Source organism: Diaphorina citri, unplaced genomic scaffold, assembly GCF_000475195.1.
Source record: "Diaphorina citri unplaced genomic scaffold, Diaci psyllid genome assembly version 1.1 scaffold521, whole genome shotgun sequence".
NCBI classification, from domain to species: Eukaryota; Metazoa; Arthropoda; class Insecta; order Hemiptera; family Psyllidae; genus Diaphorina; species Diaphorina citri.
In genome coordinates this window covers 141,402-167,623 of record NW_007377955.1, presented here as the reverse complement: position 1 = coordinate 167,623, position 26,222 = coordinate 141,402, and the positions used below count along the sequence as shown (strand labels likewise).

The window sequence follows — 26,222 nt, the reverse complement described above, 5'->3', positions numbered from 1 at the left end:
TTATAGGGTATTCAGTTGTACCCGTGTATAGCTGTTTATAACAGACTGTATATGATTTTGAAGGGGGGAAAATTCGGTAAATGATTTGAAGGAAAAAAAATCGGTCCAGTGGTCTACAGAGACCACACTCCTTACCACTCGGACACTCCGACTCTTGTCTCTACATAGCACAAAACTTCCTTATTAATCAACTCGAGCGATAATTTAGAATTTTTCCCCTAAAAGTCACTCTTTTATCAAATTTAAGGGCGAAGGGGCCCTTTGGGGGCCTTGAAAATATGAAAAGGCACACCTACCACTCACGAGAAAAAAAAAATGAGCCATCAACCATCAAAATCGGTCCGGTGGTTTAGGCTGTAGAGCGGTCAACGTCAAAGAAGAAGCGGAAGAGGAAGCGGACCATCAAAATCGGTCCGGTGGTTTAGGCTGTAGAGCGGTCAACGTCAAAGAAGAAGCGGAAGAGGAAGCGGAAGCAGCAGCAGCAGCAGCAAATTATGAAAAATTTGATGTTTTTCAAAGTCAAATATCTCTGGCTAAACATAACCGATTTTGATGATTTTTTTTTTTTTTCAACTTGGTCTACTTTCATGCCCCAACACACACTAAAAATTGACGCAAAGGGAAGGTAGTCTCATTTTGTTAAACAAAACATAAAATGCGAAATTTACCACAAGCACGTTTATTTCAGGACGATACGAAGGTACCTCACAAAATCACCGGAGAAATCCCGTTCAAACGAACCTTCCCACGTGAGTTTTCCGTCCTCAGCTCCCTGTCTATTTGAAAGTTGAAACCCACACACACCCTATAGCCCTATACAAGATGCCTGGACGCCTACACAACACAAAACACGGCCTTTACTTGGCAACATTAAACAAGACCATACCTAATTCCATTATTCAAGGGTCAGATGTTTTATTTTTCAAAAGAACAAAAATAATCTATACCTAATATAGAAAAAAAATAGAGGAGGGAGGGACAAAAAACAAATTGTGTTGGCCTCCAAATTGTCGATAAAATCCCTTATTAAAAAAATATGTCGTACACAACAAACCTTGAAATTTTTCGTTCATCATGATGGAGCAATCTTTATCAACGAGCACAAAGTTGTTGCGGTTTGAATGTTTTTTTTTTTTTTTTTTTTTTTTTTTTTTTTTTCAAAAATCCAATGAATACCTACTTCAAATCCACCAGATTCATGTTTTTAAAATCCGAATCCTCACTGGATGCACTGAAAGGGAATCCAAAGAATCCAGATAATGAATCTGTCGAATCCGAATTTTCTGAATTTTTTTTTAAACCCCTATGGAAAAAACTAAAAAAGGACTGCTTATCTACTCTGTCTTTGGCTTAGATATACCTACCCCAGATCCCATAACCTTCTTAGGTAATAGACAGTATTAGATACCTACCTGCTTTTTTCTTGCTGTCTATTTTGCTTAAAAATAAAAACTAATCAGCTTAATATGATTCTAGGTACTTGGATTTCATTGGAATTCAATGATTTTTTTTTTTTTTTTTTTTTTAAAAATTATTTTAGTTTTTTGGTTTTATTTGAAATTAAATTTTTTTTTTTTTTTTTTTTTTTTTTTTTTTCAGCGCAGTGAAGCTTTGAATACAAATGGCATACAATGAGGCAACATATATATTATATAGGTATACAATATTTCTGTGCATGTTTGTAGAACTAGAAGACGTGTTTTCATTTATTTTAATCTTGAATATTTCTAGGATGGTGGGTATAGATCTGCTTCTTCTTCCATTTTTTCATCTACAGTAGAACCTCGATTATATCAAATAATTGGGACACAAGGTAATGAGAAAGTATTGCAATCGGTCCAAATTTTTCCTCTTCCTCTTCCCCCTTCTCCTCCTCCTCCTTCTTCTTCTTCTTCTCTTTTTTGTGATGCTCTATATGGTTTGGAAAGATGTGCCAGAAAAAGAAAAACGAAATTCATTTTACTTATACTTACATCAGGTAGATGTCTTACTTACTTTGGCTCACCTAATCTAAAGCTTTACCTTCTGTTATTCCGAAAGGATTTTCTATTTCATGCGATCTGTTTTCGGTGGTTTCCTCCTTTACTCCAAAATGTGGGCAAAGCATAAAGGAACAAAAATTTTGAGTAGAAATATGATGAGGTTTCTCTCTATTTTATAAAAATTGACGCAAAGGGAAGGTAGTCTCATTTTGTTAAACAAAACATAAAATGCGAAATTTACCACAAGCACGTTTATTTCAGGACAATACGAAGGTATACCTCACTAAAATCAAACGAACCTTCCCACGTGAGTTTTCCGTCCTCAGCTCCCTGTCTATTTGAAAGTTGAAACCCACATACACCCTATAGCCCTATATAAGATGCCTGGACGCCTACACAACACAAAACACGGCCTTTACTTGGCAACATTAAACAAGACCATGCCTAATTCTATTATTCAAGGGTCAGATGTTTTATTTTTCAAAAGAACAAAAATAATCTAATATACCTAATATGTATAGAAAAAAATATAGGAGGGAGGGACAAAGAACAAATTGTGTTGGCCTCCAAATTGTCGATAAAATTCCTTATTAAAAAAAATATGTCGTACACAACAAACCTTGAAATTTTTCGTTCATCATGATGGAGCAATATTTATCAACGAGCACAAAGTTGTTGTTCCTAGGGGTTGCTGGTGTGGGAGCGACTGTGTATGCCAAATATCTATACGAAGCTGTGAAGAGAACCAAACAGAAACTAGACAAGCTGCTCGACTCGGGTTCTGACGGAAGTATTCGGTTTATAGAGAATGAGACGTGTTCCAGCTCGCATTACTTTGACCTTGAAAGTCTCAGCTTATCGGGTCTCACTTGGATGAGCACTATTAAAGCGGACCACGCCCCTATCTACATGGTTCTGCTGAATAGTGACTGTGTGCTGACGCGACAAGAGTACAAGAACTATGTGAAGAGAGTCAGCCATGTGTCACTCAAGAAGATGCAGGCTCAAGATGCAAGCTTCTTCGCGGAGTGGAATGTCAAGCGGGTTGCCTACACTGTGAAAGTGAATGGGGAGGAGGATTTGGTTCTCCTTCATCAGAAAGCCAAGGCGAGGGGAATACCACGCCTCCTTATGATGGATGAGAGTAATACAACTTGTGTTGTGTTGGGACTAGGTCCTGCTAGAGCGATAGATGTGAAGATAGTTCTGTACGATAATCTATCACCTCCTACGCCGTCTGAGAGTAAACTGAGCTGAGTTAATAAATTTTACTACGAACATGACATCAGCGTATTCTATTCGCGGTTAAATGACTCGTACTCAGTGGCGTAGCGTGTATGTATGGCGTGTATGGCGGCCATACAACTCAAAAGTTCACTCTAATGCCCATAAATTAATATTAATGGCATGTACTGTGATGGGACTTGGTAGACCTGTGCAGTGTGCATGAGCCCTACACTTGAATTTAGAGCACGCTACGCCACTGCTCGTACTTAGATTTGTACAAGCTGAACTCATCTTTTGGGGCTGTTTTCCCTTAGATACAGCTATGCCTCAGAGTGAACTTATTGTGTATGTAGGGTAGTTAAGGGTTAACGTGTTCCCCATCTACATACGTACATTCTCAGGACAGTAAATTTATGTGGGGTTATATTTTAAACAATCTCGGTAGGTAGGTAGGTACTTAGGTGGATCAGTCTGCCTCAATATACTTCCATTCATATTCTGACTTTCCTCATTTCTGTGAGATGATAATCTTATTTTGATAATTATCTACATCTACATAATGGATATATACAAACTGTATTGTTTTGTACAAAGCTTATATCTCCGTATAAAGTGAAAAGGCTTGTTCTATTTCGTGCACACAGATAGAGAAGGCCTCCTCTATTTCTGTGACGACATTTTCGTGGGAAAACAAAAGGCTTTCTATTACCAACTGACGAAGATGTAGGCAATTTATTATTTTCTAACCATGCATATATAATAAAAGGTAATATCTTCTTCTTCTTCTTCTTCTTCTTCTTCTTCTTCTTCGTCTCCTCCTCCTTCTCCTCCTCCTCCTTCTTTTCAATCCCACATATCTGAACGTCGAAAGTTTCGAATCCTGTGCTATAGATGCTATAGAATAGAGGTTTCTCTGAAGCTTGCGGCCAAATGGAAATTTATGTGACATTGTGAAGGTGTATTATACGATAGGTGTATTACGACTTGTATACGATAGGTGTATATTTATACGATAGGTATTGTACTTGTATACGATAGGTGTATATTTATACGATAGGTATTGTACTTGTATACGATAGGTATTGTACTTGTATACGATAGGTGTGTTATACTTGTACACGCAGCAAATAGTGAAATGAGGTTACCGATACTTTTACGTAAGAGTGTGGAAGGGGGGGGGGACAAAAGTTTGGTTGGAAAAATTCAAATCGGTTCTTCGGAGAAAATTGGAGAAATTTCCATTTGAGAATGAGACTTATTGTGACACTTCTGATGTTCGTATATCAACGTGTCACGTCCTTAGGGTATTTAGTATGTAGGTATTAGATATAGATATATAGATAGGTACATAACATATGTATACATACCTATTACCAATGCAGTATGTGATGTAAATACAGCGAACATATCCAAATTAAATGAGTATCTAGTGCGAGAAAAAGGTCAGACTGTACATGCTACCTTGCCTTTTTCGCTGTCATTTCAACCCAGTTTTTCAGTTTTCTGCCATGAAATGGCCAGCACAAAAAAAGCGACAGCACCAGAATGTGTATACAACTATATAATTGTGTAACGCGTCTGTCACCCGTCCAGGCGCACATCACGCCCAACGTATTCTTAACATGATGATCTCTATGAAAAAAATGAGATCTACTTTTCCTCCTCCTCCTCCTCCTCCTCCTCCTCCTCCTCTTTTTCTTCTCCTTCTCCTCCTCCTCTTCTTCTTCTTCTTCTTCTCCTCCTCCTCTTTCTCCTTGTCCTTCTTCGTCTCCTCCTCCTCCTCCTCTTCTTCTTCTTCTTCTTCTTCTTCTTCTTCGTCTCCTCCTCCTTCTCCTCCTCCTCCTTCTTTTCAATCCCACATATCTGAACGTCGAAAGTTTCGAATCCTGTGCTATAGATGCTATAGAATAGAGGTTTCTCTGAAGCTTGCGGCCAAATGGAAATTTATGTGACATTGTGAAGGTGTATTATACGATAGGTGTATTACGACTTGTATACGATAGGTGTATATTTATACGATAGGTATTGTACTTGTATACGATAGGTATTGTACTTGTATACGATAGGTATTGTACTTGTATACGATAGGTATTGTACTTGTATACGATAGGTATTGTACTTGTATACGATAGGTATTGTACTTGTATACGATAGGTATTGTACTTGTATACGATAGGTATTGTACTTGTATACGATAGGTATTGTACTTGTATACGATAGGTATTGTACTTGTATACGATAGGTATTGTACTTGTATACGATAGGTATTGTACTTGTATACGATAGGTATTGTACTTGTATACGATAGGTATTGTACTTGTATACGATAGGTATTGTACTTGTATACGATAGGTATTGTACTTGTATACGATAGGTGTGTTATACTTGTACACGCAGCAAATAGTGAAATGAGGTTACCGATACTTTTACGTAAGAGTGTGGAAGGGGGGGGGGACAAAAGTTTGGTTGGAAAAATTCAAATCGGTTCTTCGGAGAAAATTGGAGAAATTTCCATTTGAGAATGAGACTTATTGTGACACTTCTGATGTTCGTATATCAACGTGTCACGTCCTTAGGGTATTTAGTATGTAGGTATTAGATATAGATATATAGATAGGTACATAACATATGTATACATACCTATTACCAATGCAGTATGTGATGTAAATACAGCGAACATATCCAAATTAAATGAGCACAAAAAAAGGGGGGGAAGGCTTTAAAAAATAAGAACTCAAATACTTCGCGCGATTTTTTTTTTTTTTTTTTTTTTTTTTCTTCCTCTGCAAAGACACAATTTTCGATGGGATTGATTTATGTTGAGCAATAAAAAGTAATTCACTTTTTCCGGCCGTTTTTATGACGACCGCTGTTAAAAGAAAATTGTGGCCGGGGGGGCCTTTTTAGGTTTTTTTTTTTTTTTTTTTTTTTTCAGATCATAAAATAAGTAGGTACCAATACCTGCCTAAGTGCTTTTCTTTTTACCCCGTTTTTGTCACAACATACGAGTAATTTTCAAATCTTGTATTTACAGAACTCTGATGCAACTTGGATTTGGATAGTTTCCCTTAGTCGTATCCATTTTCCCTATGAAGTTTCCCCTCTTCTGAAACTCGTTCCCCTCCTGTAGCGTGGTAGCAACTGTACTCAACGACTAAATCATATAGATCCTAGATCAGGGATTTCCAACTTCCATGTGTATGCGGACCACATGTTACATTGGCAGGTATACTTCGCGGGCCACATACACAGGTTAGGAGGCCCGTATCCATTATATTTTCTTGAGGGCGGGGGTGGACGCTCCACATTTTCGGAGTACACCCCATATTAAAAGAGCAAAAATTACGCCCCATGAGTTCCATCCAAAAAGCTTCGCGGGGCACGAAAATGGTCTGGCGCGCCACATGTGGCCCGCGGGCCACTAGTTGGAAATCACTGTCCTCGATGGTGCGCCATTGTATTCGGTTCCGTTCCCTCCCCTAAAACCTTAAAACCGTTAAAAAATAGATCTGAGGAAAGTACGTAGCTGGGGGAAAGAGAGAGAAAGAGGGAGGGAGGGAGAAGGAGGAGGAAATGTAAATACCTCAAAAAGAGAGGAAGGAATGGAAGGATGTATCAGAGCACAGAATTTTGAGAACCACCTCTCTAAACCAAGATGTGAACTGAACATTCCATGAACCTAGTCACCAGCTCACCAGGCAGCCAGGCACAGGTATTCAAAGTATTCCAAAGTGAGTTGATTAAAACTTTTATGATACCTAATGCATAAAGTTCCTTTCTGCCTGCCTTTTATGAGTCAAACCTTTTAGTGCCAAATAAAAGGCGGAATGTCTGAAAAACTTTAACTCTTTCAGACTTCCATATATGTAGGTATGACTTTGTATTAGCTTTAAAGATTTAAAGGCAGGTACCTATGTTTAGTAAGAGCTTTAGCTTTTTTGTGAGACTTCCTTATGATACCTAATGCATAAAGTTCCTTTCTGCCTGCCTTTTATGAGTCAAACCTTTTAGTGCCAAATAAAAGGCGGAATGTCTGAAAGTCTTTAACTCTTTCAGACTTCCCATATAGGTATGACTTTGTATTAGCTTTAAAGTTTTAGGTAAAGGCAGGTATGTTTTGTAAGAGCTTTAGCTTTTTTGTGAGACTTCACTCACGAGAAAAAAAAAATGAGCCATCAACCATCAAAATCGGTCCGGTGGTTTAGGCTGTAGAGCGGTCAACGTCAAAGAAGAAGCGGAAGAGGAAGCGGAAGCAGCAGCAGCAGCAGCAAATTATGAAAAATTTGATGTTTTTCAAAGTCAAATATCTCTGGCTAAACATAACCGATTTTGATGATTTTTTTTTTTTTTCAACTTGGTCTACTTTCATGCCCCAACACACACACACACGCAATCCGTTTTCTTCCATGATTTGTAGTTGTCCCTCTACAACTACCTGAAAACGGCTACTTTCCCTGTCGCGTATAATATCTCTAGTAGCGCGGTCAAACTTTTTTGACTTGGCGGGGCGGAGCGCTACCGCGCTCCTTAATTGGGAGCTGATGTATTCGACGTGCTATATCGCCGCGCCGCGCAGCTACACACTGGCTTTTCAAATTAGACTTGTCTCGCAAACTGTATGTGTGGAACCTATATTCGTTTGAAAATTCAATGCATTGTGCTGAACTTGGGAAATGCTTGTTATAAGATGCCAAGAAATGAGAAATTTATCAGAACCTGAAAGTGTCTTCTACATTTTTCTTCATTATTCTGGTAATATACCTACCTATGTAAATGTAGGTATATGTATGTACCTCAGGGCCGTATTTATTATAGGAGGGGCCGATTAGCCCCTCCCCCTCGGCCTCGGGCTTTATTTTTGCTCTTTTACTGTGGGGCGGACTCCAAAAATTTTGCAGCATCCATCCCCTCTCCCGGTACATCACTATTTGACCTCTTGTTGTCCCACCCCCTCGGAAAAATCGGCCCCGATGTATCTAGGCTATAAAACAAGTATGTAGAAGTTACAAAGTAGCTAGAGCAAGAGTGTGTGTGCAAGATTTGCAACTTGCAAGTATATGCAGAGGAGAACATTATTGCAAATAATGTATACTTACGGAGAACACACGTTTCCAAATGGAACATTACAAAACATAAAACGTGCTCTCTGAGTTCGCGCCAGGTTTTTCTTTCTGGGTGCACTCAGTGTTACAGCTCTCATATCGTTGTTTTCTGGGTGCACTCAGCGCACTGATACAGCTCTCATATTATTATCATTGTTTTCTGGGTGCACTCAGCGCACTGATACAGCTCTCATATCATTGTTTGCCAGAAGATTTTTCGTAGAATTCCGTGAATGTGGAGAACAAAGAAGACCGCGAAAGAGGCAAAAGAAAGAAAAAGCAAAGAGAAAAAAACAATGGGGCTGAAAGGAGGCTAAAGAGAGTGCAAAGAGAAATAAGAAACAATGAAGTATAAATAGGAGAAAAGACCAAAGAGGAATGAAAAACAATGGAGGTTTCGTAGGAACAATAGCGTTTCCTGTTCCACATTTTCTAAATTTGTTGGTGATATTCTTACTTTCTTAGTTCCTGGTAGTTACCTATCTATTCTGTATTCTACAGCTTTTCTATTATTTTTGCTCACAGAACGAATGTAAGCAAATGCAGTAGGAATGTATGTATTGCATGTAAGTATATTTTTGTATACGTTCTTACTTACAAAGAGGTCCTCAGCTGAAGTGCATAGCTAGATAACTAATATTACCTATGTAACTTAGTATGTGTGCAATACAGTGTGTAGGTTGCTACCCAAATACAAAGCTACTGGAAGATACGAAATGAATTTTCTATTCCAAGTACTTGTAACGAGACATTTTACATTTGCTCCAATACATTTTCAGTTCTATTTTTATTTATTTTAGGACAACTCTAACTGGGTAGGTAACTAGGAGGTATCTAGTGGTAGTAAGAGCGAGGGAGAGAGAGGGGCGAGGGAAAGAGAGGGGGTGAGGGAGAGAGAGAGAGAGAGAGAGGGAGGGAGGGAGAGAGATAAAAAAGAAAAGGAGTGAAAATTTTCATAAATCATGTAATTTTTCCGGCGAAAAAAGTTTAAAACAAAGAGGCTGGGAATTCCGCTTAACATGACGCTCTCTCTCTCTCTCTCGCTCTTCCTTCTCTTTTGCTCCCTCTCTTAATCCTTCTCCCCTCCATCTCTTTTTCCTTTAATCTTTCGCACTCTCCCTTTTGTTAATCTCTCTCTCTCTCCATAAATCATGTAATTTTTCCGGCGAAAAAAGTTTAAAACAAAGAGGCTGGGAATTCCGCTTAACATGACGCTCTCTCTCTCTCTCTCTTCCTCTTTCCTTCTCTTTTTCTTTTTCCTTTAATCTTTCGCACTCTCCCTTTTGTTAATCTCTCTCTCTCTCCCTCTCTCTTGTTTTCCCTTTGACTCACTTTTACTCTCTTTCCAGTTTCCAGTTCTCTCTCTTTCTCTACCCCTTTCTTTCTCTCTCTCCTTCTATCTCTTTCTTTCACTTCCTTTTCCTCCCTCTTCCTGTGTTTTTTTTTCAATCAGCTTTTGTGTTACTTACCGCTCGGAAGAACTGACTAATATGAGTGGTACTGGTGTCGATGATCAAATTGAAAATCTCTTTTTGGCGGATTTCTCGCAGCACGTTCCTGTACGTACTGGGATTGGCGTGGCGGATGTACATTTCGGTTTTTAGCGTCGGCGGAGTTTTGACCAGCTCTTGAAGTTTGAATAGGCCTGTGGAAATAGCAGACGTCAAGGTTAAGTAACGTCGGGGATGGTAAGTACATGGATGGGTACGTCATGTAAAATGGGCCACAGCGGATCCAAAGAGACTCTCTCTCCCTCTCTCTTGTTTTCCCTTTGACTCACTTTTACTCTCTTTCCAGTTTCCAGTTCTCTCTCTTTCTCTACCCCTTTCTTTCTCTCTCTCCTTCTATCTCTTTCTTTCACTTCCTTTTCCTCCCTCTTCCTGTGTTTTTTTTTCAATCAGCTTTTGTAAGGATGCCCTGCATTTTATGGCCTGACTTGGACTCGAACCATCAATCTCCGAATACGAAGTCCACCTTGGTAACTAGTAGAAAACCAGAAAGGGTGAAAAATTCTACAGCAGGAACCTTTTTTCTGAGTGAGTTCTGAACTTCACTGTGAACTAATCGTCCCTATTCAAAGGACTGAAGTAATGTTTTATCCTTATGCTGTATCCATAATTCCATACATTGTCAATGCCGTCGATCGTCTCGATCGATGTCGACTGAAATCGTCCACTGCCTCGACAACATAGATTCATCTTGTCGATAGACGGCGCGACGGGGTCAACTACATAAATATATACTCGTATGTGTGGACACAATTTAAAAGCTAAAAGAAGCACATCAGTTAGCACAGGGATTTTCTTTTTGAATTGCTTTGTAGGGGAGGGGGGTGTAAAATGGCCACTCTAAGGAAAAAACCCAATTTTCTTGGAAATGGTTACAATAAATCACTGGATTTTTCTACGAATTAATATATAATGTTGTTTTGTATTAAGAAGGATTTTTTTTATTTTTTTTAAACTTTCATTTTGAACATTTTTTTTAAGATTTGTAAAAAAAAACAAAATGGCCATTTTACCCAGGCCTTGGGGCAAAATGGCCATGGCTTGGCCATATTACCCCTGGGTTTAATCTAGATTTAAAAAAATGGAAACAGTAGGCGATTTAAGATATTTTGGATAAAACAAGATGTTAGGTAATCAAATTTGTATTTGGTTAAGGTTAAAAGGAACAATAAAATAAAATTATACACTTCTAGAGATCAATAATTGGTCAAACAATACGTAGGTACGAGTCGTTAGGGCTACATACCAGATACCCCAGTTTTTGTTACATTGGATTTATTTCGGAACATAATTCACACGTAAAGTTGTCGTCTTCAGGGTCTACCCTAGCACAAGACTCATGGGCACCTCCTTTACATATGACACAAATGATCCACCCTTCTTGTCTAGTGGTTCTACTTTGAACTTCAGCTTGGCTACAAATTATGCAATGTTCATCATGTTCTTCTGACTCACTGTCCTCATCTGACTTCTTTGATTGTTTTTTTTTCATCTGCTTTCTTGGCTCTTTGTTTTCATCTTTTGTAACTTTTTTAGCTCTCTTTTGTTGTCTTGTTGCTTTTCTTTCGTTTTCTTTAGCTATTCTTTCAATGCATTCCTGTAGCGAGTTTTTGTACGGGCTACTAGTCAAATTTGTTGCAGTACTTTTCTTCCTATTTGTTTTTCTAACCTGATGAGCTGCTTTGGGGATTGGCTTTATATCCTGAGGGCTTACTGAAAAACTACTTGAAATGTTTGCTACACTTTTCTCGGCTCGGTCTTGAATAACATGTTGTATTGTGAGTTCCCCTAGGACAGGCTGATCTCTTGTCTGGGAGGTTTCATGATGTCCACTTGCAGGGCTTGTTACGTCATGAACATCAACTTGGACATGTATCACATGTGGCTCTGTGGGTTCCTCTTCTCTGAAAGCCTGATCAGTTGTCTCTGATGCTGCAAAGTCCAGATCTGTAAAGACATTCGGATCATAGGGACAGATGCCGCATTTCTTAAATCCACTAATTGCATTGGTAGGTGTAGCTGCCTTTAAATAGGCCTCACCAAAAACCTCACTAATCTGATATTGTGTTACCACTCTTCCAACATGATTGTTCAACCATTTTTCCAAACTTTGAGAGTAGTAAACGTCCAGAGGGCCCATGACTGAGACGTCCAATGGCTGCATTCGATGGGTGCAGTGTGGCGGGAATGTAATCATGGTTACATGATTCTCTCGGGCTGAATTGATGACTTCCAAGTTTCTCGTATGACTGATGTGGCCGTCGAGGAGTAGAAGTACAGGATCATCCTTAGTTGGTTTTGTGAAATCAATGAAATGTTGAAACCATTCTCCAAAAACCTTGACCGACATCCATCCGGATTCATTACAAGCAAATTTAGTCCCGGGTGGAGCTCCGTCTTTCAACTCTTCCTTCATTCTCATTCTCTTGAAGATCAACATTGGAGGGACATAGCCACCCCCGGGGGAACTACAAATGACCGCCGTTGTTGTGCTGCTTCTTTCTGCAGAGGTTAAGCGTCCAACTTGTTTCTGACCTCTTGGGGCAAATACTTTGCTGTTTCTCTCTGGCACTGTACCCAAACCGGTTTCATCTACATTGAAGATGCGGTGTTCTCCATATTTTTTCAGCAATTGCCCAGATGAGTTGGTAGTAAAAAGTGCATCTTTTAGTATTCCAAAAAACTTCTTCACATTGGGCCTGTTGAATGCTTGAGCACGCGCAAACGAGGTAGATTCTGGGACTCTTAGGGAAATTTGCGGGTGTCGGAGTCTGAATCCATCGAGCCAGTCTTCCCCAGCCAAACCAGAGTTTTTGTTGAATGGATGATTGATATTATTCTTCTCTGCTAAGTCAAAGGCAAATTTCCTTACTTCGTGTGCTGTCATGCCAAAGTACCTATTGCTCATTGAAAGAATGTGGTTCACCATTTCTGCCTCTTGTTCTTCAGAGAAAACGGGACGCCTGGATCCTAATCCTTTGGAGATACCGGTCACACGAGCATTGAGGTCCAAACATCTTCTCTTCAGTGTATTGCGCGGGACATTGTACATTTTGGCGGCGGTTGAAAAATGCATTCCTTGGTTTTTAACAGCTGTGATTGCCTCCTGCATGGAGACGGCTGACCACCCTTGCCTTGTGGTCGTTCTGGGCCTCTTTCTAGGCATCTGAGAACTGAAACAAAACAATAAATAAATAAATGTGTGTCAATTATTGTGTTGTACTGAGCTCGGTAAGATAAAACAACATGTAAAAAATGACCGGGGTAATATGGCCATCTCCTTGGCCATATTACCCCAGTCGGAATTTTTTTTTTTTAAATAATTTATTTAAAATAAAATAAAGGATTAGAAGAAATGTAAAACGAGCATTAAATTTCTAATTAATTTTTGCATGCATTAAAATAAATAGTTCAATTATTCACCTCAAAAAATTAGAATGAGAGAAAAAAAACTTACGATCAAAAATTAGATCAGCACGTACAAAAACTAAACTTTTTTAAATAACGTTTAAACGCACCATTGCACAGCTCTAGATTTTGCTCACTACTAAATCGAACACGTGTAGAAACATGTTGAAGAAGAGAGGGGAACCGTAGGATCACTAGAAACTGCTGGAGTGGGGGTTGGCCATTTTACCCCGTGTGGCCATTTTACACCCCCCTCCCCTACCTCATAGACTAAAAGGATTGTTTACGTTCTGCAGATCTCTGGGGACTTTTTCTTTATTTTCTTTTCCTTGTCATTTAGAAAATACGTTTTGTTCAGATTTGCTGACAAAATAAACTCAAACGTTTCAATAAGAATAAATATGGCTGCTGAACACTTGACGTTAAATGTTTTATTTTTTTATTATTTTTTTCCATTATAGGCTGATGTGAGATGAGAAATGAGGCAGAACTTTCATAGTAAAAATTCCTAAAGGGAATTGAGCTTAAAGATAAGGAGATAATTATTTCAATGTAGACTTGAAATAAAATTGTTTTGAAACCAATCTTGTTGTAAAAAAAGTGTTTCAACGCCGTCTACATTTTTTCGTGACAATAAAACAATTTGCTTCATTGGACGCGTTGTCTGTGTCGTAGCATGACCATCCCGTATAGTATGTCCCTCATCAGATGAAGTTGGTAGATCAATACGAGAACACCAGAATGACCCCCTTTGAAAATGTTGAAATAGGTAATTGCATTTTTTTTTTTATGAGCTCCCATGGCGTAGTAGTCACTGCGCTCGCCTTGCACGCGGGAGACCCGGGTTCGATTCCCGGCGGGGTCAAGAAATGATTGAATTCGTGACTGGCTGTTGCGGGGCCCACTCAGCCTCGTGAGGAAAATGAGTAGCTATGACATATAAATGCGCATAGCGACCGGTGCCAGCATGGTAGGTAAACATTGGATTTTAGGATTATTGAGATATTGGGAAAATCCTACAATGCTGCAGTGAGCACCAAAGTTGTGACATAATAACACAAAGAAACTGCATTTACATTATTAACTGCATTTACATTCCTATTTAAACAGTATGAATAAGCAACATTATTGTTAGGTACCTACATTACTTCAAACTTAATAAAGGTACTTATAGAAACTAGCTTCTCTGCCAAGATGAAAGGTACTTACCTGTGCCCGCAGTGTGGTAATGTCTTCCTTCTGCCAGCTCTCCGGAATCATTTTTTTTTTTTTTTTTTTTTTTTTTTTTTTTTCATGACAACAAAACAACAGTTGAAAATATTTCAACAGTTCTTCTTCTTCTTCTTCTTCTTCTTCTTCTTCTTCTTCTTCTTCTTCTTTCAAATCCTCCGAAAAAGGATGTTTTCCCTAGGCTTGTCAGCATTTCAGATTTTGCTTGCGTAAATATTTGGATATAAAGGGCTCTTTTTCCATCCGTTTTTTTTTTTCTGTTTTAGTATCATCAAGGGAACTGTTTTGGATGTTTCAGCCTCACCTTGTTATACTGGAAGGAAAATAACCAAAATACAACAATGGGCCCTTGGTTACATATAATATTAACTCCATTAAGAGTTAATCTTTTTAGATGACTAAGCCTATATAAGAGCTAATGTGCTTAAGTAGTATTAGATTTAATCTATGAACTTATATAAACCTACAACCTAACGATTTTTTTTTTTTACAAATTTTTTGATAGAAGGAACTGTAACTGCTAAGATCTTATCGTCCCGAAATCGAAGAGAAAAGGAAGACAGGATAGGGGCTTTCTCCTGAAGGGATAAGGTTCCTTCTAGGAAAAATCCGTCCTGGGCTAAAATCGAACCCGCGACCTAAGGTAGACGCTCTACACTCCAAGCTGCAACTATAAGACTCTAAAATTCAAGCAAAAGCCGCATCGGAAAGAGAAAATCATTCAAATTGGCGTATTGGTAACTCGAGCATAAATAAATGAGAAGAAAATAATTAAATTTGGTGGATGGGTACCCTAATATAATATCTACCCCTCACACAAACTAAAATTATGAAAATAGAAATAACAAAACTCACCGCGAGTGACCACAAAGGTAAACAAAAATGTTAATTGAAATGGAAATTTGGAAATAAAATATAGGTACCTAAAGGTTTTGCTACCTTAAAAAATAATGATGAAAGTAAAAATAATGGTTGGGGTATTAAATGTCGTCTGACCAGGGAAATGAATTAAATTTCTAATAATAAAATAAATTAATTAATGAAATAAATAACAAATTAATATCTCCAACATACATAGGTACATTTTAGGTAGGTACCTAATTTAGCGACTCTAAAAAGTTGGAAACTGTCCTAGCGGTCCTAGCGCTATTCAGTAACCTGAGATGAAAGTATGTGGAATAACAAAGGTTAGGTATACAAAGTTTATACAATACCTACAATTATCTACTACCTAGATTCATAATAAAATTAACATAAATAAGGGTAGAATAGAATAGAATATACCTTGTTTATCCTGCTCGAATGAGACCAAAAAGTCCCTTTACCCCAGCAGTCTAAACAAGGTCTCGTGTATTTTATGGGTTTAACATTGTACAATGCATATAATTATTACAAGAGGCCTTGCTTACTTTGTTTACCAAGATGGCTGCTTTCCACTAATGATTTTCATTAGTCCACTTTCGTGGAACAGGCTGCAGGATACTATTAGAGGTACAACAAAATCAACAATAAAACACATCTAGACAAAACAACAATAAAATAACAACAACCTCATATGTATAGGTATTAATATTAACTTCTCTTCCTATCATATATACCTATTATTATCTCCACGGGGAGGATTTTAAATAGGATCAACAAATTACCTTCTGCGCCCTTCTCTGTCGCTGGATCAATACAGGTCAACAGGAATACTAAAATCACAGGAACTAGGTCTAATATTTGTTCTTCAGTGTCACAAGAACGTAAATCCTGGTTCAATTGCACTTGAAATTCACTGTTAGTATAGGTAATAGAAAGTAAAGGAAAATGTTGGTGGTTCGAAAAATAGGTAAACGTTTTCAAACACCGGAAAGTTCACTCTATAAAATAATCAAATACCTAATAAACACTTGAGTGAAAGGTAACTTTTTCACAAGGTTAACGCCTGAGGCGTTCTATACCACCGAATAACTCAGCTACGTTATGTTTGATCTTGCCGAAACTCGTATAGGAAGAAAGAAAAATCAAGACCGACTGCTCAATGTGCTTTCTATTCTATAGAGCTAGGGGAAGGGGCTGGAGTAGGAGCACCAGAAATTGTTTTTTTGACCTCCTAAGTAATTTTTTTGATTCTTACATTTTATCTCATTACTTTTTTTCTGTAATATATTGAATTATTTTAATAAGTTTCTGTAATACCCTGAAGTGTTAGCAGTGTTTATACGTATTTAAATCATTTGTTTTCGTGTTGGTTTTTTTATGAAAATATTTTTTGTGTAAAGTGTCGGAATGGGGCCAGTTCGGACACTGGACTCGGGGCCTCTTCAGACGGCGTCCGTACAGGCCCCGAGTACTAAATTAGGTGTTTAAGAAATTCAATCATCGGAGTTTGTACCTACTTTGTCCTATATCTGTAGTTGGTCGTCTGATCAGGGAAATGAATTAAATTTGTAATAATAAAATAAATTAATTAATGAAATAACAAATTAATATCTCCAACATAGGTACATTTTAGGTACTTAATTTAGCGACTCTAAAAAGTTCGAAACTGTCCTAGCGGCCCTAGCGCTATTCATGGAACCTGAGATGAAAGTATGTGGAATAACAGTATAACAGAGGTTACAAAGTTTATACAAGGTGATAATAATAATATATCTAGAATTATCTACTACCTAGATTCAAAACAAAATTTACATAAATAAGGGTACTTTTGTTTACAAGATGGCTGCTTTCCACAAATGATTTTCACTACCTAGTTCACTTTCGTGGAACAGGCTGCAGGATACTAGAGGTACAACAAAATCAAAAATAAAACACATCTAGACAAAACAAAAATAAAATAACAACAACCTCATATGTATAGGTATATTAACTTCTCTTCCCATCATACCTATTATTATCTCCACGGGGAGGATTTTAAATAGGATCAAAAAATTACCTTCTGCGCCCTTCTTTGTCGCTGGATCAATACAGGTCAACAGGAATACTAAAATCACAGGAACTAGGTCTAATATCTGTTCTTCAGTGTCACAAGTCACAAGAACGTAAATCCTGGTTCAATTGCACTTGAAATTCACTGTTAGTAGGTAATAGAAAGTAAAGGAAAATGTTGGTGGTTCGAAAAATAGGTAAACGTTTTCAAACTCCGGAAAGTGATGCACTAATTTTCCTATAACATAATCAAAAAATAATAATAAACACTTGAGTGAAAGGTAACTTTTTCACAAGGTTAACGCCTGAGGCGTTCTATACCACCTAACTTTTTTAGGAGGTTTGATAGAGGAACTAAGGTCTTATATCGTCCCGAAATCGAAGAAAGAAGGAAGACAGAATAAAAGAAAGCCAGCCGTTCCGAGAACGAATATTATTCGTTCAGGCGCTTAACTCAGCCTAGTGCTTACAAGCCAGTCGCGCTACGAACCGAGCTAACTAGGCTGTAAGGCTGTCACGTAAAGCTTGCCCGTGATTCACTACGGAGGAAAAATAATTTTCCAGAATGAAACTATGTACCTAATAGGTACAACGAAATGCAATCCATTGACTTTGACCTTTACTTGTCACCTTTTCTAGCTATTGTATCTACATATATATAGGTACCTAGATTGTAATCTTTCAGCTTTCAGGGTTGCTCCAAAATATCTCGCCCAGATAATAATAATAATTATGATTGTAAGTAATTGTATACCTACCTACCTACTACTTTTTAGAGTAGATCGAACCAACCTAATATAGCATTACGAACTTTTTTTTTATCTTGCTGAAATTTAACCGCTTCTAACTCCGGACCGGTACTGTGTAAATATGTTAAATAATATTGAAAATAGTGAGAAATTTTGTTTTCTAACTAATAGACAAATCCTCAATGCACTCTGACGTGGAGCGACTGAGATATTAGCGAAAAATAGAGAAGGGTTTGGTCACGTTTGGTGTGACTTTAATGTAGGCCTCGGCTCTCATAACCTACTGCATTTAAAGCTCTATCCAGATAATTTCCAGCTTCCAATTCGGATCCATCCTACCTCACCATTAAAAAGTCGTAAATCAAATCGCGATTTCTTGAGAAAAACGCACGAACAAAATAAATTGTAAAGCAACGCGAAAATACATGACAAAGGCGTCAAATTTATGACAGAAATGACAGAAACGAAGCTTTCTGAAATTATAGCCAACAAAAAGAAAGCTACTGACAAGCAGTGGCCAAGAGAAGAAAATATTCCTGATAAAATACAGTGGTGTAGATTGTTCAATAGTTAAGTACATAATAGAAATAAATAAAGTTAAACAAATAAACATCCCGGAATACTTACCACTAGAATCATCTGAGTCACTCATGATGACCTTGACTTAGAGGTCACTCAGTAGCTTCTTGTACAAGAGAACTTGGTTCAAACCTCGGTCATATTAGCAAATTAAATCAGACCTATTGAGCTATTAAAGTGCAGATTCAATTGAATCCTTGTCATTTCAAGCTTTCTGATTGGATTTAAGATTTTCCAAACTCAATTCATTGACAATATTCGATTACTTAATGCCTATTAGATACAGCTAGCAGCTGTATGAAGTACTCTACTTAGTAGAAAACTTGTTTCATAGCAACTCAAATTGTTCAATGGAGCGAAAACAACTAGTGGAAAATCAGCCCTCTCTACTCTATTCCAAATTCCAAGCCTTGCTAAAGCCGGAACAAAAAAGCATTTATTTTTTGACATAAAAATAAAGAGGATTTTTCCCTTTCCCCGAAAAAATAAAAATTAATGAAAAAGAAACAAGAGAGTTTTTAACTGTGAATGTGAAGCCTATGTTTATTAGGACTTATTTTTCTTCTGGCTTCCGCTGCTCAAAAACCAAAGGAGATTATAACAAAAGAACATCATTATCTTTCGAATATTTCTCGTTGGGTACGTCCTAATTTTTGTATTTTTCCAAATTTAAGGTAGGTACTGAGTAACTACCTCTCCTTTTTCACTCCTTTCATGATTTATCCCATTTTTCTTTTAATTTCGAAACTTCTCACTCTTCCTCTTTTTCTCCCTTTCTAAAGAACTCATTTCAAGTTCTTCTCCTCAAACAACTTCCGTTAAACCTACTTCTCAATCATCATCATGTTTATCAATCCTAGGTTTGGTTTGTAGATCGCCACTCGTCTCTATTTCATGTTTTCGTCTTCATCTCCGTGTAAGAGCTGCTCCCGGAGTACTTCTCAATAGACATCAATTAAACCCACGACTACCAAAACCCAGACAACTCTCGACAGCATAACGAAACCCACGTTTTAATTCAGAGCCATAAAATGCTTAGAGCAAAAGTACTCTTAATTGGGTCAGTGGGTTTTATTTGATCTGGCATTAAATAGATTAAAAATACATGACTCGACAGCAGCACAATCACAAATGAAAGCTTTACAGGGAGAGCTTTGGCTTTCTCTGAGAGCTCTCAGCATCCCTATCCCCCTAACCTATTGCTGACAGCAAGATCAAACTGTATAGGTACTCCACAACTAGTACGAATTTGGTACTCAAAATTTTCTGCCGATTTTTTGTTATTTTTATTTAATTTTATCCTACCTAATTTGTTTTATTTTATTTTAATTTAAACACTTCAAGTTTTACTTTCTATTAATCTACCAACCGAGTATGGATTGGTGATTTGTTCTTGCTCAATTTTATGACTCAAACAGTCAACCTCCAGATCTACGTACAGTCCATCACTCTTGATCACTAAAATTTATGCTAAAGCATGTTTTATTGAAATGTGAATTATTGATGGTATTCTTCCCAATAAATTATGTAAGATTTATAATTTGATTTGAAAGTAGTGGAATTCCCTCACCCAAAAAATTGCAAAAACAAAGAGTTTTTTTTTGTAAACCCCCTGGACGATGGAAAATTTGTCTTTTCCTAATCCCCAAGTTCCTTGCTTTCATCTCTCTCTTAATTATTATTATATAATATAATTATTATTATAATAATAATAATTCAATTCTATATGTAACCTATAATCATTTACCGATATCCCAGGGAAAACCCACCCAGGGAAATATCTACCATGTTGTTTAACATAAATGATCTTTTCTGCAGTATTATTATATAGGTAACATTCATGGAGTGCAATATGAAAAGTGCAAAGTGTTTTCTTGAATTAAGGTGTGAGACATTCAGTCTGTCACCACAATACAAGTTAGATTTGCTAGATTCTAGCCTCAATCTAACCTAGCACAACTGCCACTGTACTTGCAGTAAGTATTGATCTTCAGCTTGTTCACATCACAATAAAACAAAAAATATCGGCAAATAAACTGAGTTTCAACCAGACAGAATATTGCTGTTTCCATCATTGTAAAATAGTTTCCACAAAGCCAAATAATTTGGACATACAATCAACTTCCTGTAGGATATAATCACTAGGTAAGTATAAACTACTCGTGCTGGTTACTTGTTACTTACCTACCTCAATCCTCAATCTCTGATGATTATCTCCTCTTCAAGGTAAAACAGTTGACAGAACAACCGACAAAGAATGGGCTGTTACTTACCTACCTCAATCCTCAATGTCTGATGATTATCTCCTCTTCAAGGTAAAACAGTTGACAGAACAACCGACAAAGAATGGGTATTGTACTATTGTTAAGTTTGAGTGCGGTTTGAAACTGAAGTCTGATAGGTAATCACCTCATTGGTAACAAGTTAAAGCAAACACCTTTCAATATTAATCACAAATTCAATTTAAATAATTAAAAACTTGAAAAAAACTTTTTCATTTTTCCATTTCCCATTTTTGTGTTTTTCAAATTTCTCACTGTTTGTTTATGTCAAATATCTGTTGCCTAGCAACCGAGTGATGCAGATAATCTACCTCTTGATAAGTAATATTGAAGGCGTTTTATGTGAATAAAGGGGGCATTAGACAGGCATTACACGTTCTGAAAGTCAGAACTTTTAGGTTGGTACAGGCGGAATATTACCGATTTTTTTTTTTTTTTTTTTTTTTTCGGAGGTTGTTTTTTTTTTTTTTTTTTTATTTCCGAATTTCCTCCCTAAACCTAATCTACTCGTCTACTACCCTCAGAGTATCTACCTACGCGGTTGCGTGGCTCCCTAAAAAAAGTTGATGGGATGATTGATGCAGATTAGGCTGATTAAGTAGGTATTAGGTAATAGGTAACGTACCTTCTCCACACCCCATTTATAACCTTCATCTACCTACTTGTTTGCATATTCCTTCATCTCTCTCTCTCTCTCTCTCTCTCTCTCTCTCTCTCTCTCTCTCTCTCTCTCTCTCTCTCTCTCTCTCTCTCTCTCTCTCTCTCTCTCTCTCTCTCTCTCTGTCTCTCTCTCTCTTTCTCTCTCTCTCTCGCTCATTATTTAATCTTCATCCCATGAGAAACGGTCTTGTGTTATAAATAAATCTGCAGTGTGAACATCACATGACTACGTATCACCCATAGGTACTTGCCTAAGTAAGTACATGCAAACATCATTACTCCCTTGATGAGAGAGAGAGAGAGAGAGAGAGAGAGAGAGAGAGAGACTAGCGTTTGGCGTACCTAAAATACCTAAATTATTATTATTATTTTTTAAGAGGTTTGACAGAGGGAACTGTAACTGCTATGGTCCTATCGTCCCGAAATCGAAGAGAGAAGGAAGACAGGACAGGAGAAAGCCAGCCGTTCCAAGAATGAACATTATCCCATCAGGATAAAATCCGCCCCGGGCGGGAATCGAACCCGCGGCCTAGCGCTTACAAGGCAGACGCACTACCAACTAAGCTAACTAGGCTGGCATACCTAAATTAACTTTACCCGCAGCCGTACGCAGGGCTGTATTTGGGGGAGCTTGATTTTCTTCCTTTACTGTAGGTAACTAGGTACATCTAACTCCGAAAATTTAGGGGTCGAGGGACCGGGCTACCTTGCTCTTCGAGCTGAATTTTTTTCTTATACTGTGGGCCAGCAGATTCCAAAAATTTGGAGCATCCAAAAGGGTCGGTCAAGACTCCGTTGAGGACGCTTTTATTCATTAACATGGTTTGTTTATTTTCTCGTCGGTTCTCCGTGGACTTCTTCTTTTTTAGCTACCAAGGTAATGAAAAGCAAAATTTAATGCTTATTAAATTTAGGAGAACTTTTCTTATAATAATATCTACGAGTTAAATTTAGGAAATTTAATCCGATAATCTTCTTTAGAAACCCACAAACCGGATCCTCTCTAGAATTCCCGCTGCTCTTGGTTTTATCATAAAAAGAAATATTTTCCCTAGGTACTTAGTTAACCCGTTAGGAGTCTCTTGTACCTTTTTGTAGATGGAAAGAATATGAAATATCCACGTATTCTCGGCTAACTTGAAAAAAAAAAAGTAAAAATCGAATGAAACTCAGGAGAGAATGGGCCCGTTAACCCGTTAGGAGTCTCTTGTACCTTTTTGTAGATGGAAAGAATATGAAATATCCACGTATTCTCGGCTAACTTGAAAAAAAAAAGTAAAAATCGAATGAAACTCAGGAGAGAATGGACCTTTGCTCTGAGAAGTAGAAACAATTTGTATGAACGCCTAGTAACTCATTTGTGTATGCAATGTGCTGTACATAAAACATACGTGGTGGTTAACGCGTTTTACTTATGATCTGAATGTTGGTGGCTCGAATCCAAATCAAAGTATAAAATTCAACTACCTAGGTGTGGTAATTGGGGAACGACATGGACATTTGTGGCAAGAATTCAAGTATGCTTAACACAATCAAAATTTTCCTCTGTAAAAGAAGAAGAGGGTCAGGAGACAATGTGGGTTAATCTAGTTTGGTATCAGCTTTGTTTGGGTCCCCTACTGACCTATTAAGAGTCAATTGTATCAAGAGCAAGTCTTGTCGTCTACTCTATTTTTGTGAATTTTCCAGAATAAGAGAAAATTCAAACTGGATATAGATAGGGAGGGAAAATTCGTGAAATTTCTAAGTCAAAGATCAGAAAATACGAGGAACAATGGAATTTTCCTTCTTCTTTTACGACTTCTAGATCCCGAGATAAATCGATTTAAAAATACCGGTAAATCTTGAACTCTGACGTCACGGCATATGCTCCAGTACACGATGACGTCACATCAAATGTCCCGAGCAAAACTCCCCGCAGGCAACACTGGATGAGAGTAATACAACTTGTGTTGTGTTGGGACTAGGTCCTGCTAGAGCGATAGATGTGAAGATAGTTCTGTACGATAATCTATCGCCTGCTACGCCGTCTGAGAGTAAACTGAGCTGAGTTAATAAATTTTACTACGAACACGACATGAGCGATGAGCGTATTCTGTTCGCGGTTAAAGGACTCATAGATTTGTACAAGCTGAACTCATCTTTTGGGGCTGTTTTCCCTTACAGCTATGCCTCAGAGTGAACTTATTGTGTATGTAGGGTAGTTAAGGGTTAACGTGTTCCCCATCTACATACGTATTACGTACATTCTCAGGACAGTAAATTTATGTGGGGTCATATTTTAAACAATCTCGGTAGGTAGGTAACTAGGTACTTAGGTGGATCAGTCTGCCTCAATGTATTATACTTCCCATTCATATTCTGACTTTCCTCATTTCTGTGAGATGATAATCTTGTTTTGATAATTACATAATGGATATACCTACAAACTGTATTGTTTTGCACAAAGCTTAGGTATATCTCCATATATAGGTAGCGGACGAAAAAGACAACTGCCTGAAGTCTGACGTCACACATCTTTGAACTCTTTCATTAAAAAAATGAATTTTCGACCTTTTACAGTTATTTTTTCGGAGTTTTGACCTCAGATTTGGATTTTTCACAACTTTTTACATAGGAATCGACCATTTATTAATATTTTTTACCCATTTGCAACTGCTCCATTACCATTATTAAGAAGTCAGAAGCCACAACAACGAAAAAGAAAACTCCTTTTCGTGTTCAACCTAACCCTAATATAATAACGCTGGAGAGTCTGGACACTGATCATTTGTGAAAGCTCCTTATTGTTGAAATGTTTCATTGTCGTGGCTTCTGACCTAGTACCATATCTACTGATATGCTAATATCGGGGCTTGGGGGGGAAAAAAACCATTTTGAAAACGAAGGGCCCCGGGGGGTCTAGAGCTTGTTAATATCAGTGATGATTTTTTTTTTTTTTTTTTTTTTTTTTTTTTTACCTGATACATAATTATGAGAGAAAAAACTGTACCTACCTACCTATTACTTATTAATTTAGGTAGGTACCCATCTTTTGAATGTAACTACATATTTCATTGTGAACTGATTGACAAATATTGCTGACTTCATAACTTGAGAGTGACAATCCAGATTTTGTTCTAAATACAACTCTGAATTTTATTCAATTTGATATCCATACAAACCGCACAGCCCTTTCATTCGTCAGTACGTGATTTGATTTTTACTTTCATGTAATGATTTAAAATCAAAACTAGAATCAAAGTCACCCATCCATTTATTGGCCTTGCTCGACGTAGCTTAACATAAATGACGCTAAAACCGGTCTTAAATTATCAACTTTCTCGCTTTGAGTTTATAGGTCGTCGCGACAAATTTCGAGATCAGAGCTCGTTTGTGTGAGAAAATGTGAAAAAAATCCCCCAAAAACCAGTTCTTTTGGTTTTATGGACAAAATTTGCACCACCATTTTCGTGTTTCTGGTAAAAAGACCTTTAATTTGATGGATAGGTCGACCAGGTTTGGATAAGTCCTTCTATTAGGAACAGACAGACACACAGACGACACCGAAGCGAATAGCCCGTCCACTATACCTTTTTATTACTATTGTAATAATAAAGGAAGGACGAGCTAAAAAGGTACGTGCGTATATCTAAACAAAATAAAACTAACTATTCAGTGACGGGTTGTCTGTACGTTATGAAAACAATATTGATTAATGGACTCGAAAATGTGGCCCTAAATGGATTATGCGAGAGGAAAAAGTATGTTCATTTCCATCGAGAATTTTATATTTATTGTTATTATATTATGTTCAAACATACCCATACGGAAAACTGTACAATGAATTTTTCGCATAGCGGAATATTATTTTACGGAGGAAAAAAAAAGGGAATTTCAATTGTGTGCAGTGTGCATGAATGATTGTCATAGCGGGAATTCTAGAGAGGATACGGTTTGTGGGTTTCTAAAGAAGATTATCGGATTAAATTTCCTAAATTTAACTCGTAGATATTATTATGAGAAAAGTTCTCCTAAATTTAATACGCATTAAATTTTGCTTTTTATTACCTTGGTAGCTAAAAAGAAGAATCTTAGTAGGCGTCCACAACGGAGAACCGACGAGAAAATAAACAAATGTGGGTTTCTAAAGAAGATTATCGGATTAAATTTCCTAAATTTAACTCGTAGATATTATTATAAGAAAAGTTCTCCTAAATTTAATACGCATTAAATTTTGCTTTTTATTACCTTGGCAGCTAAAAAGAAGAATCTTAGTAGGCGTCCACAACGGAGAACCGACGAGAAAATAAGCAAACCATGTTAATGAATAGAAGTGTCCTCAACGGAGCCTTGAACGACCCTTTTGGATGATCCAATTTTTTGGAATCTGCTGGTCCACAGTATAAGAAAAAAATCAAGCTCGAAGAGCAAATTTTCGGAGTCAGACGTACCTACAGTAAAGGAGGAAAATCAAGCTCCCCTAAATACAGCCCTGCGTACGGCTGCGGGTAAAGTTAATTTAGGTATGCCAGCCTAGTTAGCTTAATTGGTAGTGCGTCTGCCTTGTAAGCGCTAGACCGCGGGTCCGATTCCCGCCCGA

General features: G+C 37.5%; 2 protein-coding genes across 3 annotated transcripts; one reads left to right on the top strand and one right to left on the bottom strand.

Annotated features, from left to right (window-relative positions):
• Positions 1 to 944: 944 nt before the first annotated feature.
• On the top strand, positions 945 to 23,716 carry LOC113467671. Of its 2 annotated transcripts, none has more exons than XM_026823993.1 (2): positions 945 to 1,107; positions 2,655 to 3,244. In XM_026823993.1, the coding sequence occupies exons 1-2, from the start codon at positions 1,075 to 1,077 to the stop codon at positions 3,237 to 3,239; spliced, it is 618 nt and encodes a 205-aa protein (XP_026679794.1). In that variant the 5' UTR covers positions 945 to 1,074; the 3' UTR covers positions 3,240 to 3,244. The 2 variants fall into 2 exon arrangements, with proteins under 2 accessions (XP_026679794.1, XP_026679793.1); XM_026823992.1 differs by lacking the exon at positions 945 to 1,107 and adding an exon at positions 23,626 to 23,716 and having other exon boundaries at positions 2,537 to 3,174.
• LOC103509708 lies at positions 10,924 to 13,353 on the bottom strand. Its single transcript, XM_008474334.3, has 2 exons — positions 13,277 to 13,353; positions 10,924 to 12,992 (listed from the first exon to the last, which is right to left on the bottom strand). The coding sequence occupies exon 2, from the start codon at positions 12,983 to 12,985 to the stop codon at positions 11,084 to 11,086; it is 1,902 nt and encodes a 633-aa protein (XP_008472556.3). The 5' UTR covers positions 12,986 to 12,992; positions 13,277 to 13,353; the 3' UTR covers positions 10,924 to 11,083.
• Positions 23,717 to 26,222: the final 2,506 nt, after the last annotated feature.

Coding starts and splice junctions, on each gene's coding strand:
- LOC113467671 (XM_026823992.1), top strand. CDS start 2,622: ATGATGGAGCAATATTTATCAACGAGCACAAAGTTGTTGTTCCTAGGG. Junction 3,175..23,625: donor AGGTCCTGCTAGAGCGATAG/ATGTGAAGATAG, acceptor CTAGAGCGATAG/ATGTGAAGATAGTTCTGTAC.
- LOC103509708 (XM_008474334.3), bottom strand. CDS start 12,985: ATGCCTAGAAAGAGGCCCAGAACGACCACAAGGCAAGGGTGGTCAGCC.